The sequence below is a fragment of the Corapipo altera genome, unplaced genomic scaffold, assembly GCF_003945725.1.
Source record: "Corapipo altera isolate COAL_440 unplaced genomic scaffold, ASM394572v1 180, whole genome shotgun sequence".
In the NCBI taxonomy this organism is placed as follows: domain Eukaryota; kingdom Metazoa; phylum Chordata; class Aves; order Passeriformes; family Pipridae; genus Corapipo; species Corapipo altera.
In genome coordinates, this window is record NW_020884915.1 from 4816785 (window position 1) to 4831550 (window position 14766).

The 14766-nt window shown below is 37.1% G+C and overlaps 1 protein-coding gene across 5 annotated transcripts in view; it reads left to right on the plus strand.

Annotated features, from left to right (window-relative positions):
- Nucleotides 1-14766, plus strand: part of ATE1 (arginyltransferase 1) — a 74654-nt gene that overhangs the window by 16097 nt on the left and 43791 nt on the right. For all 5 annotated transcript variants that reach the window (XM_027655220.1, XM_027655221.1, XM_027655218.1 and 2 more), the window contains exons 8-10: nt 2784-2816; nt 8623-8804; nt 12689-12788. In XM_027655220.1, coding sequence (XP_027511021.1) covers nt 2784-2816; nt 8623-8804; nt 12689-12788 — 315 coding nt within the window. The remainder of the gene's footprint in view (nt 1-2783; nt 2817-8622; nt 8805-12688; nt 12789-14766) is intronic.

Genomic DNA, 14766 nt, shown 5'->3' on the forward strand with positions numbered 1-14766 from the left:
CAGAAAGTCCCTGAGCCACCAGGTGAAACCCATTCCAGTTTAGCACCTGAATATCTTCCCACATTTGTAAAAGGAAGCAGGTGTTAACACTCTGGTTTTATGACCACTTTTTAAAGTTGTGCATGTGCTTTCACTCCAGCAAGTAGCTTTGGGTTGAACCCAGCTCTCCATTTATTTTTCTGCCTTTTTTCTCCCTTTGATTTAATTCTCGGTGATGTGTTCATCTCTTAGTTTTATTAATTCTGTTTAAACTTATTCCCTGTTGTTGTGTTGATTCTTTCTGGCAGCTGTAATTAGTTTGCAGCAAAGTAAAAATGTTGTGGATTTCAGATATATTATAAAGCTTTTAAAAGGCTCAGGTTTATGTAAATCAGTTGGAAATTAAAATTAGAAAAACATGACTTTGTGAAAAGAATTTTAATTGTGCTTATGTGACATATTGAGTTGTTTTATATGCAACATCAGCTTTTGGCTGTGTTTCTTTCATGGTTTATTGAATGATTTTTAATTGTATTCAGAATAGTCTTGCAGTGAGTTTGTTCATTTAGAAACTGAATCTTATGTTTTCTTCTTTTTTAAATAAGTATATTCCTGAGTTATGATGTAAGTGCTGTGGCTTTGGGGATAGGAGAGGAGAGTAAGGGAAGATAACAACAGAGATCAGTGGATATAAAATATTTATTATACTCTCCAGCTCTATGTGTGATTTAAATTCTTCCTTAAAAAGAAAATGAATAAACCTGCAGCAATAAATTATTGGTTTTTTTGGTGTTTCTTAATTGACATCTAGGGAAGATTCAGTGTCTTCTGAATTTTTTGAGGATTTGATTAAGAAAATTGTTTAATAATAATTAATAATATATAACAAGACTTGCAATGTTTTTTTTTCCCCTTAAGATTGTGATCCAAATTCAAGTGCAGTTGGAATTTTCTCCAAGCCAGCAGCACAGCTGTAACAGGATATACTCCCCAGCAAGGGGAAGTTATGCTTAGGTGCACTTAAAAAGTCCCCCCTCACCCTCAAAGCCAAGGGATTGGACAGCAGGGCCTGGAGAATTGATAAAACTATTTGAAAAGTGTTGTGGGCACAGTTTTCTCACCGTAGGGTTTAACTTGCACTGTAAAGCTAAAGTTACAGATCAAGAACTATTGGGGGTCTTCTGACACGAAAATTAGTAACACATGGTTTATTTTTTCTGAAACCTGCACTTTCTAAAAACATTGACTGTAGGGACTGATGCACTCAGAGTGTAGGAATTTGTAACTCTGCTCTTTTATTACGGGAAAATGGCTCAAAAATTCAAATTTTTAATTACCTTTGTAGGTAATGCACAATCCCCTGCCTGCACCAGCACTGTATGAAATTCAGTGTTATTCCATAAGGTCTTTGTCCTAAGGTTTATTGTTCATCCAGAGATCAGCTGCTGCTGTGTTTGAGAGGGAAAGGACTTCTGCAAAGTCCTGACTCTTTTAGCATCCCCAGATGCACTTGGTTAGAGACACAGCCCTAGAGGTTAAGGTTGTCTTCACTTTGAGCTGCAGTGGGCCAGTTAATGTTTGCAGATCAACATCAATGTCTACCAGAGGCTTGTTTTCATTTCTAAAATCTGCTTTGTAGCACTTCCTGAAGAAAAGAGAAAGTTTCACTTCCTTGGGCTGTATCTTGAACTCTGTTCTAAGTCAGCAACTTACACTGTTGGTTCTTTTTATTGTTGCCTGCCTTCCTCTCCTCCCCTTCCCTGGGTAAAATGGGATGACTGACAAGCAATCACCCCTTTTTTTTGTTTTGTATTCCCCTTTAATTAATAAATCCCAGAACTTAATAGAATCCTTAACAGCAGTCAGGTTTTTGTAGGTGTCTTTATATATTCTTTTTATCAAACTTTTAATTAAATATTCCTGTTTACTATTACTTTGCAGTTTGTGAACTGCTGACTTATTAAATCACTCAGCTAATACAAGAGGGGGAATTAAACTGTGTAACACATACTAGTTATTTAACAAGGGAATGTTTTGGGGTTAAATACATACTAGAACTTCGTAACATGTTTAATGTGGAATCTATTAATAAGGAAGTATTTGTATCAAATAACTAAATGGTAGTGAATAAGTGTTATATTTCATTACTCTTAGAACCTTGGACAAACCCCAGATCATTAAAATATTACCTTTTTGGTTGATTATCTACAGCACATCATTTTCTACTGAGTAAAAAATCTGGGTTTGAAATGCACTTTCAGGAGGTTGATTTTTTTTTTTTTTTGTCTTTTCCCTTCCTCTTCTCTAGACTTAAAATGGGCTGGTTTGCTTTTGATTTTGAATGTAAAGTGACTTAATTTATTTTAAGAATTATGAGGGCCCTGGCCCCCTTGCTTTAGTGGTAGGGCAGGTAGAATCAATGGGAAAAGATTCTTTGTTGAAGGGAGTCACAGGAAAGGGTAATGTGTAATTTAAAATAAAGGACACCAGAAACAGACCTGTATTACAAGGTGATAATTCTCTCACATCAAGTATTTAAAAACCATCTTCTATTTTATAGGAAAGGAAGTACTTTGGATAGTTAATCACTGTATCTATTTGTACTTCTAAACAGAATGTGAGGGTTTGTTTATGGAAATTTAATTTAAAATCTGATGATGCTTTTCAAATATATGGTTTTTAAAGAGTGTATTTGACTATTAATGTATCTTATAGTACTGCTAATAGTTTTCTTTGTTCTTCTGCTTTGCATATTTGAACTGTCTTCTTGGGCACATGTTCCTGATGAATCCACCCCGCTGCAGTTCACACGATTCCTGTGTGATTCTCCTCTGGAGGTAGGCATTTGTTCTGAAATTAATGTATTTTTTCTCCTACACTCTCTGTAGTCAGCCAACCATTCTGGCATAGGTGGGTGGCACAGAATTTCTATCATCACCAACTGGTAAGGAAGATACTGCTGTGCTGCTGGGTAATAAGCTACCACTGAATTTCACAGCACTGCATTAGAAGGCAGAAGCAGAAAGTGCTGTGTCTTTGCTGGGTTTTGATTTATTTCTATGAAAAGAAGAGTATGTATAACTTGCCAAACTTGTATTTGACTCCAACCTGAGGTAAAAGTTGAGGAGAGATGCTGTTCTTTCATTTCAAGTAAGCAAACTGCTGTGGGTTTCTTGCACTGTCTTTCTTGTTAGTGTTGAAGAGTGAAGGGCCTCGTGACTGTAATGAAATTGTCAGGTTATAGTAATTACACTGGTAATTTGATCTGTGGCACTTTGAATGAATCCATGTGTGCAGAGTTTGTTGCTTTTCTCTGCTCAGTCCACTGGCCTTTACATTCCTGAAAGCTGAAGAGTAATAGAGCTCATTAGACTTTATAGGAAAAGGGCTTTTATCACCTCGTCAACTCGGGCAGCAGACTGCCATTATATTCTTAATTTTGTGTGGCTACGTAGATGTTGATGCACACTGCCCTGCCAGGTTTGTACTGATATTGTTTCTTACAGACACTTTTTATTGACATTTCGAAGCTTGAATTAAATTTTGTGTGGCACCACTACAGATGTCTTCAATTAGATGAAGTTAAATAAAAGGGGTTATATATCAGAGGCCACGGGATTCTTGAAATTCTTTATTCTGAAGCAGTTGCCACAAGCAAATCTAGCAGTGTGTAAGTCTGTTTACTCTTTTGAGCAAAAATAATTTAAAATAGAATTTAAACCTTACATGTTTTCAATTTGTCGGTTTTTGAATTTTTAATGTTATTATTAGCTGCAAATAGTATGAACACCCAAACTCTTCCTGTCTCTTTTGTTTTCTCAATTTATTATTCAGTTTGGTTTCTGTTTTGGCTAGGGGCTCTGGCACAAAAAAATGAATGCTTTAAAAGGAATGATACAGTGCATAGTAGCAGAAAACTAGGCAGTTTTCTAGCAGTAAACAGGGTCACGTAAAGAGAAGTTTGAATATTATTTTATTCATGCTTTTGTTTTAGAGGCTACTTTTAAACATTTGCCATTTTACCACTTCACATACACAAATACAGCCTCGCTGGGAGAGGAATGGTGGTCATGGTTCAGCACAGAATGGCCTGCAGGACTCACCCAAAATCCTGTGCCCTGGTACCCTGTTGTTGTCAGGGGGAGAAGGGCACAAGGAAAATCTGGACTGCTCGGAGTGATTCCTAGTTTTTAGTGCTCAGGGAATTAGGAGGATGTTCTGGGCCAGTGTCATCATCACTAATAATCATCTCAGTGCTTGGTCTCCTCAAGTTCTTCCATGTCATCTTGGAATGAGCCTCAGCCCTTGGATGTGCTGTGGCATTCTGCAGGCAAAGGATGATTTTGTTTTGTTTTCAAATTACTCTCTAACTGCTCTTTAATCTTTTTTTTTTTCATCCTGACTGATGTTAAGCATTAAATTGTCGATTTCATAATGCTCCTGTCAAAATAATCTTTTAGAAAGAACTGGAAATTTATACCCATTGTTTTGGGTGTGTCTACAGCAATATTTTTTCCTGCATGTATTTATGCTCTGTGGATTTATGAACTTTTAGTAAATCAGTATTATGGGATCTTTCTGTAGCTGTTTACCCTCAGTTCTTTTTTAACTGTCCTGAATACTTTTCAATAATGATCTTGTTTTGCTGCAGCATCCTTCAGTGATTCTTGAGTGATTCACCTACGAGTCTGGAGAACCTGGATCCAGCACAAGGGAAAGGGATCTATTTTCTGTTGTGCAAATGATCATTTGTTCTCACTTTGTTTCCTGTTATACGTATGAAGAGGCTTTTGAATTCTAGAGAACTGAAAGATGCTTGTGAATCTCAGTCTTTGCTCTTCAAAAGCACATCAGCTTCTGCTTTGCATTATTTTGTTTATTGATTTGATACTTAATTCTCACTGATCTAATAATAAATGACAGCGTTACAGGTCTGTAAATCCCAGGATCACCTTCTGTAGGATGTCATATTTTACTTACATTTGATACATCGCTCGGGACTAAATCAAAACACATTTCATGTAGAGATTTTGGCAAGTTGCTTTTTTTTCCATCATCTCCACGATGTTTGTAGAGTGATGCTCAAAGTCCCTTGCAACTGAAGTCCTTTGTGCCCTCACAGCTTCACTAATCCTTTTAGGATTTTAAGCTTACTGTGAGTGTAGCTCAAATTCCAAACTTTTCCAGTCAGGTGCAGAAGTTAGCTCTGTAAGGAGTGTCATATTTGGATGCTGCAAGTTGATTTACTTTGTTTTGATCTGGAATCACAGAGCTGTTCAGGTTTGAAGGGACACATTGAGCTCACCTAGTCCAACCCCCTGCTCGAGCAGACTGGAGCAGGAAGTTGTCCAGGACTGTGGGTTTTGAACATCTCCAAGGATGGAGACTCCACCAGTACCATTATTTGTCCCTCTTCTGAGTTAAAACCTCCGTCCTTCCATTCAGATTGGATTTCCTGTGTTCCTCATTGGCCTTTTTATCCTGAGAGTGCATTGCTGCCTTTCCTTAACACAAACCTGCAGTGCTGCCTCTGCTGCCTCAGCCTGTGTTTGTCAGCTGCTTTCACAGCATCTCCATAATCCCTAATGAAAGGAAGACAGGGTACTGAAAAGGGAATAATACCTTCCTAACCAAGGGATAGAAATCTGCCATATGGTGGGTTGTGTGTGTGTGTGCCATTGGGAAAGGAACTGCTGGAATTAATCACTTTGCTTATTCGGCAAATAATTTCCACTGGAGTGTGGGAGTCAAGAGTTTCCTGCCTTTTTTTTTTATTTTTTTTTTCTCTGAGTAAGGGATAGCATGGATTTCATAACTTCCTCCTCCCTCCATCCACAGGGAGGGTAAAATGGAAAAGTTCAAAATATGAAATTTCGTGAAACCTTCCAGAGAAAAATAATCATGGAGCGTATGGGCAGGACCCATTTTTGGTAATTATGAGTAAAACACCTCTTAAAATTAAAGAATGACCAATGTGCCTCGAAGATAATTGAGCACTCTCACCATCATTGAAGTTCAATTATAAGCAGTTATTACATTGAGATGTACTAATTGGGCAATATATAATACCAGTTCTATTAAATATTTAAATTTTAATAATGTATTCTAAAATATAAGCAATCAAATGTGTTCATGGAATCATTAGCTAGCAGAATATGAAGACAGGTAAAATTAACATGTAATGAAATATATTGTATTTTTCTCTGCATAGAAGTCTAAACATTGGAGAGAAAATTATGTGGTTTTGTTCCTGGATTTAGTTCTTTTTTTCTTTTTTCCCTGATATAATCAAATTGTAATAATTCATTGTATTGAAATATGAGTATGAACTGTTAATTTTAAATAAATTGGTCCCTCTGGATTGTTTCCAGGCTAAGGCATAATTTTAGTTAGATAAGGTAAGCTCCTTCTGCTGGGTCTTGCTCACCTGATGTCAGTGGTATATTTTACATCACCCTTGACAAACATGGTCCCAGTGGAGATGTCAGTAGTAGGGAATGGTATAACCTGCTTCAGGTAAATGTTTCATGTTCTAGACCTGTTTCAGGTCAAATTGCCTAGATGGTGCTTAGGAAATCAAGCTAAAGGAGCCAAGTATTCATTGAGAAATGGGAGAAAAGGTAATCCTGACAAGCATTACAAAGGATTACATTGTATGAGAACTTTTGAAGGAGGAGGAAAGTCTTACTCTTTTTAAAATGTTATTTGCTTAATGTAATGGGGATCCCTGAACATTCTGCCTGAGATCAGTGCTGTGCTCATTATGTTTGTTACAGAGCATAGACCCTTTTATGTTCATGACATTTTACTGTAATTGCATTAGTGAAATAACTGTAGGTTGTACTTTACCAGAAGTTTTTAACTTCAGTTTGCAGAGTTCCAGTTCCATGTGATGCTCTTTGGAGGTTTGGGGTCACACACAGGCACAACATTTGTTTAACTTCAGAAGACTTTGCTTTGGGTGAAAATCTTTTCCATACTGGCTAAGAGACTATCTGTCGTAACATCATTAAATCCTATATGATGAATTTTTGGCAAAGAATGAAAATCTGTTTTAACTGAAACTTCTTTAGGCAAGTCTGGATTTTATTACCAATCACATTTCCCTATGGCTTTGAGGAGATGTTTCATTTTTTGTCACTGGCTGCACCCTGATAGCTGAGAAAAGAACCTGACCTGTGCTGAGAAATCCTTAGACAACATCTCTTACTTGAGGGACCACTGACCACGTGATTTCATTTGGCTCTGCTGAAAAATTGAGGATACAGAATGAAACCTTAACTGTTGCATAAGTAGGTTTTACCTGAAGAGGGGGAAACCCAGTGTAATGTGCTATATCTGACTTTAATATCCTCATATACTGCAGATGGAGCTCTCAAATGTTTAACCATTTAGCTTTTAGAGTATTCCTAGCACCACATCTAGTTTCGTGCTCTATAACTATGTAAAAATGCAGACATTTTGTTATGTGGCCTTTGTTTTGGGACTTACTGGTTGGGTGAGTCACTTGGAATGATTTTTTGCTCACGTGATTGATTTCTTTTGACACATGTGGTACCAATTAGAGTAATTTCTCCTGCCCATCATCTCTTCAGCCTGTGCTACTGTATCAAAATACTTGATTAAACCCACCTTCTGTTGTTGTAATGCAAAACAGTTGGTAATAGCAGGCAATATTGTCGGATTTATTGAGTGAGAAGCAGCTTTCTGAAGACCTGGCGATGCAGTGGAAAACATGACTAGATGGATAATTAAGTTGAGCACAGTGGAATTCGGGATTAAAGTAAACTTGACGTGGGAGAAAATGGCATGCCCAAGTTGGTTGTGTAATACAGTTTAAATTAGGAGATCATTTTCTTCTTAACTCGAAGCATGAGTTTCTGGCTTGAGGTGCTTTACCCCATCCAGAGGCAAACTTCACATCCAAAACCACAGCACACAACAATAGCCAGTTCCTTGGTGTTTTTGCAGCAGATACTCTGGTGTGGGCTGACAAAGAAGTAGTGCCACACATTTTTGTTGCAACACAGTTTCAGGTTCTTAGATAAAAAGTATTTCATCAGTTATAGAGAGAGTAAACCATGTTACATAAAGAATTAACTGTTCACTTCTTTTTATGAAATTCTCCTCTGAAGTAAATTTAATGGCCACTGTGAGAAACTCTGTGGCCAGAGAGCTGCCAGTGCCTGAGGACATAGAGGAGAGGAACAGAATGGTCCTTGGGAAGGGCTGGCACAGGGACATGGCATTCACCTTTCTGCCCTTGGACTTTGCCTCTTGTTGCAGAGTAGGTTGGTCACATTAAAGGGTGTCTGCAGAATTTGCTTGCATGTCATAATGCATTAATAACTTGGTGAATCACCTGGTTTGATCATGGCAGTCCCATAAATGCTCAATGGCTATTTCATATTTGTGTTTGGGATGTGTGATGTGTGGGGTTTACCCATTACAAATACAGCAAAGTCACAAATGATCCAGTGAAATAACATTGTTTTCCCTGCTTTTCAAATTCCTTCTTTTCCTGAACACGGAAGGCCAGAGTAAATTTTCACAGCATTTAGTTGTGTGTTAAAATTCTTTCTGAAATTGTTTTCACGCTGGAATTGTGTCAGACAGTCACATCCCTCTCCTGTTTTCTCTTAGGCAGAGCATGCCCCAAATGGACCAGAATGTGGCTATGGATCTTTCCACCAGCAGTACTGGCTGGATGGGAAGATAATTGCTGTTGGTGTCATTGATATCCTGCCCTACTGTGTGTCCTCTGTCTATCTGTACTACGACCCAGACTTTTCTTTCTTATCCTTGGGAGTCTACTCTGCATTACGGTAAGAGGACATTTTCATTATCTGGTTGGTTGTAATAGTAAGAATTGATACTTGTCTCTAAACTTGTGCTTTTATTTTCAGTCTAAACATATACTGGTAACACTATACCTAACAAAGTATTTCTGGTTGATTTTTTTGGTTGGTTTTTTTTTAATTCTCTGTGGTTGGTCGCATTCCAAATAAATTTTTAATTGTCATCATGACTAGGGATGTATCTTTCTCGTTAGCTGAATACTTTTACAGATTAAGGGAACACTCAGAAACAAAATACCTAGTTTTTATTGCCCCTGAAAATAATTTAGTATTGCTTGGTTTCAGCAGGAAAAGCCCCTTTTTTGTTTGAGTAGAAATAATTTTTCCTTTGACCTTTTTCTTAGCTTAGTCAGCAAACGAAATTAATCACTTTTATAGTTTTATGCACATTGAGATCATAAATAACAGAGTACCTAAAAAACATTGTCTTCTGAATTAGTAGTCTCCTGCTGTACTAGCACTAAGTATATTTTTCAGGTATGTTAATCTCATTATCTTTGCCTTTAGAAAGGCTGATGGAGAGAGTAATCCTATGAATTTTAAAGCCTTAAATTAATTATCAACAGCCTTGCAAAACAGTAGGAATAGTGGGTAATGCTTTTCACTGTGAACTAGACTTGTATGTGAAATTGCAAGTTACTGTTTTTCTTTCATAAGCAATTTTATGATTCCATTGTTATTATAAGGGGGGAAAAAAAACCCCTTAGTGAGTGGAAATACTTGTGCATCTCATTTTTTTTCCTTACCTTTTTGCTTCTCTATTTACATGAAGTGAGTTGGTCACAGACATGTGGTGTTCCCAGGGAGGTTCTGGTGAAGCAAACTGGGTTTGAACCTCATGGCAGACACATTGTTTTCAAGTTTGAGTTTGAGAAGCTGCTGCAGCACAAGTTCTTTTTGCCTGTTGAGGTTTGCACTGAACCTTTTGCACCTTCAGGTGCAAAAGAAGCACAGGAGTTGTGAGGTCCAGCTTTCTTCTTTCTCCAAGGCATCTTCTCTGTAGGTGGAGCTTCTCAGCTCATTTTTAGTGTTACCCAGCAGGGTGGGTAAATGGCATGACTGGAACTACATAACGCCCAAACACTGTTTATAGGAAACTTTGTATCACAGTTACTTCATAAACTTTTCCTTTTTATAACTAATAAACCCTGTGCAATTTAATCTCTCAAAAGTCTAATCTGAATTTGTTTAGATTCTTAGGAAATCAAGAGATTCTAATCAAAATCTCTATTTTTTTTTTTTTAATTCTCCCTTTGGGTGTATTCTCTTTGGAGGAGTGAATTTTGTGATTTCTGAATAATCTTTATATGAAGGACAAACTGTAGAATCATGTCAGGAGGGACCTCTGGGTGTCATCTGCTGCAGTTCCAGCACAAATCAGGGCCAACTTCAAAGTCATTGTGAGCATTAATGAAGCTGCTGCTGTAGCTTCTCCAGTGGTCTGCAGCTAAAAGGATCTAAAGTGTCATTTTTCTGAGGCTTTCAGTGGCACTGGTGATTTTATAGAATTAATCAGAATTAACAAATGTAGAAAAACATTGGAACTCCAGTGACTTGGAATTGATCTATTTTCTGTTAGATTTGTAGAAGTATTTTATTACATATGCTAGATATTTGAAATTAGACTATTTTTTCCTTGCAAGCTGAACATATAAGATAAAACACTAAGTCCTCTTAAGAGTTGTTTTTTTTAGTATTTGTACATATCACATTACTTTATGTAATAATAGACTGACATAATCCATGCTTATGAATTCTTGAAATGATTTTAAATTTTCTGTATAATAAATTTAAAGCTGTGTCAGTGCACCATGGCTCAACTTGTGAAAGAGCAGCTTATAAATTCTGTGGCATTTAAGGCAATAAAAACGAGTTCCCAACAGTCTTAGAGGGAGCCAACCTTGTTCTTTCTTTCAAAGAGGGAGGAAAAAAAAAAAAGGTTGAGTTAGGGAGGATTGAGGAAGTTGAAGAGGAATCTGATACCATCAAAGCTGTTGCCAATTTTACCCTGAGGAGGTTAAACTGCCTCGCAGTGCTGTCACTTCCACTTCATGCCACTGGGAGAATTTTTGCTGCTGAGTCGTGGAAAGGATGGGATTTGAGGATCATTTGAAATATGTAGGCATGTGTTAAAGAATGAGGGGAGAAGAAGCTGCTTGGAAATACCAGTCTTACCAAAGGAAAAAAAAAAAAAATCCTGAAATACTGAGTGACTCCTGTTCATATGATCAGAAAGTTAAACCTTCCCCCTGCTACTTAAGATTATGAATAGTAGACAATCCTAGTATTCATAATCTCTCTTTAGCAGGAGGACAGGTACTTGAACTTCTTTTGGAATGGGGCTGTGTAGCACTGAAATACTGAATTTGAATTTTGTATTGATGAGATCAGTGTTTTTTTCACTACCTGACTCCTCTTGTGCCATTCTAACTCCTTATAGATATAGAGAGGACCATAAATGAAAGGTTTGCAAAAAGGTAGTTGCAAGTCCATGGTCTCTTTTCTTTGGCAGTCCTTTTATTAGATCTTGTGGTATAGTCCAATTGGAAAGAACCTTTAAGGGTTGTTGAAATGCAACAATAATGCTTTTCCCCTGCAGTATTCCAGCTTTTGAATTGCAGGAAGGTGTTTGATTAATTAGGGCCAGGATAACCTGCATGAAAACAGTAAGGTGGTTTAATTTCATGCTATGGCTTGTGAAGATTATGTATAGGAAGTGCATCTCTGTACTTTTTTTTAGAGGTATAAATCTCACTTCTGGAATCTATTGTATTTGCCTGGGTTTTAAGCTATGGAATAGATTCAGTTTCTAGACAGACCCTTGTTTTTGAACAGGTGCATATATGGATAGAGAGTTATAACTCATGATGGTCTCAGCAAACTACACACAACTGAAATGTTAAATTTTCAGTACATCTAAACATCTTTATTACTAATTTAACATTAAATGATAAAGAATCTCCAGTATTTGTGTATGGTTCCTATATGCATGTGCTCATGTCTTAGATCATAGAGGGGTTTGTGTTGGAAGGGACCTTTTAAGGGTCATCTGCTCCAACCCCCCTGCAATGAGCATCTTATTCCTTTGTCATTGAAAGCAAGAACCAACATCCATGTTTTACCAAATTGGTTACAAAAATGATCTGCAGAGTTAGAAATGCTGTAAAAACGATCCTTATAGAGGAAGCACTGACTGAGCCTTTGTGATAGTGCTGCTTTCCTTGTGCCAGTGAAATAAAAAGCAAACTTATTTTGGAATACACTGACACTTTTCTTTCAGAATGAACGAGAAAATCGTACCAACAGTCATGGGATGGGTGAAAAATACCTTTTGTTGCATAAAAATGAATGTTTTTACATGCAAAATTGTTGGAACACCAATGATGGAACAAACAAGAGGCTTATCCTTGAAACTTATTCTTTAAAAATACTCTGGTTTCCTGAGCCAGTCTGTGCAATAGATGGGCCAGATTTCTGTAGAATTCCAGTATACATGAATATTAATAACAAAACTGTTAAATAGAGGCTCTTAATCACTTTTATTTAAATTGCAAGTCTGACAGTTGGCAGGACAAGACACAAAAATGAAAGTATTTTTAAGCCTGACGTGGTGTTGTGCGTTTTGGTGATTTGTTTGGTTGGTTTTTAAGTATTATTTTTCAGCTTATTATGTGTGTGGGTTTTTAAAAACATTCGTTTGGAGTTTATGATCTTCATATTTTATTTTTTAGAGGTCTAGTCCTTTTAAATAGATCAAGAGCCAGGTAGCTGTAAAATATTTCACTATGAAGAGATAAAATGACTGCAAGAATCGTATTCAAATGTAATTAGTCTTTTCTTTCCTTTCACAGAGAAATTGCTTTTACTAGGCAACTTCATGAAAAAGCTCCTGATCTCTGTTTTTATTATATGGGTTTCTACATTCATTCATGCCCCAAAATGAGGTACAAGGTAAAGTGTGTTTTTACATATTTCCTTAGTGTACTATTATTCAAAGCTTTTGACAGTGTTCACAGTAATATAATATTTTGTAAGTGTCCTTTTGGATTTTAATGTAGGCTTTATATGGTTAAATGTGAATGTTGGTTACTATTTAACTTGGCTTAGGATTTTTATTTTTTTTTAATTTAGCTGCATGTGCTGTTTGTTCCAGCTTGGCTTAAGAGCAGTTCACATGGAGAGCTTTTCAAGAGTGTCAGATAATGGTTTGTCATTGCCTTACCTGGTTATCTTGTGTTTACAGTATCTCTTCCAGTAGACTGCAGTTCTCCCTTTTTTAGTTTTGCATATTTGTAGAACTGTTGCTTGGTGACCAGAGGCAGTGATAAGGTGCCTTCGTGGTCTTGGCTGTGCTTGGGCTTTTCCTTGGTTTTTTTTAAAGATGGGGTCTCTGCCCCTGAAATCAGTGAGAAGTTTGGGGAGCAGCAATTTTGAGCCAGGTAGCAGATTTTTGAGGAGGGGGCCAGGAGAACCCCCAGGATGCTGAGGGTGACCACTCTGTCACCAGCCCTCCTTTGTAAAACCCTCTTGGCTTCAGCTTAGTTTAGACCCAAGTGCCTGAGAGTTTCTTTCCTCTGTGTTTTAGATCTTTTCTCTGGAACTGTATCATTGCTTTTGTATATTATTATGATACAATTCCAAGTACTGAACATTGATAGCAATTTCCTGAACATTTACACATTTATATCTGTTAATAATGTGAAAAGATAAAAAGCTCACAAAATCTAGAGTAAGAGGTGCAGTGTTTTCATTTCCCTTTTTCCCCCCCTCAAAGTGTGCTAGAAGTCTGCAATATTTTCAGCTAGTTTGCAAATACCCAAAAAATTGTGAGGCTCACTAAAAGTGAGGGTTGTGAAGGAAAAACCATTTCAGATTTTTTATGGTCTACACTCCAGGTGACCACAAGGATTCAATCTTCTGAAAATAACAGATAACAAATCCCTCCCTCAGTTTTTACTAGAAGATGTTTGTCTCTGTGTGTGTGTCCCTTTTGCCAATTTGAATTTATCATGTACATCTGCTGGCCAAAAAAAGAGAATGTTAAGTTTGAGGGAAGCAAATGGGTTGGAAATGAGTTGGAAAGCACTGCCTCTGCCATTGAAATCATCTTGCTGTCACATACCAGCTTGAACCACAGTTCTTGATTACTTTCTCTTCTCTTTGGAGGTATTTTAAAGTTTGGGATGAGTTGTTCATGTTGAGACACTGCAGTTTAACATCTCTTGTCTGTTCTACAACCTACAGGGTTCAAGACTTGTAAAAAGAATGCATTTGGTTTGCCAGGGCACTTAGGAAAAGAAACAAATCTGGCTATAGTGGCAAAAAGTGTTCCAGTTTTGAAAGATGTCATGGTTAAGAAACTTTGGGTTCAGCTGCTTGTGGTGTTTTATTAAAAACATGAACTTTGTATACATGGATTAAATAAATGTAATAAAGTAGCCAGCAAACTATTTAAATACAAATTTTAATTGGAAACTCAAGAGCCACTATACATTGTTATTATTTATCCTAATGTGGTGTCTGTTCTGTTGGGCTGGTATTTGGAAATGATTCCATCAGGAATATAAGATTCCCCCAATGCTTTTAGATTTCATTCTTAAGTATTGGAAATTGGATTAGGTTGTAGTGGGAGTATTTTACTTTTTGTTTCCCCCACAAAAGCTCTTTTTCTTCCCTTGCTTAGACTTCATGACTACCTGATATGACTGTGATTGGGTAGAATGTACATTTTAGTCTCCCAGAAACCTGCACATGTTGGTGTGCTTGGGTGGTTCAAGCTGGGGCAGGGACTGTGGGGGGAGAAAAAGAAAGCCTGCACTCAGATAATTAGAACACAGAAGCACACATAATGTATTGGTAGAGCAGTAGTTTAACAAATTAATTGCAATTCTATTTTATATTTCTTTTCCTGGGTGTATTTGCTTTAGAA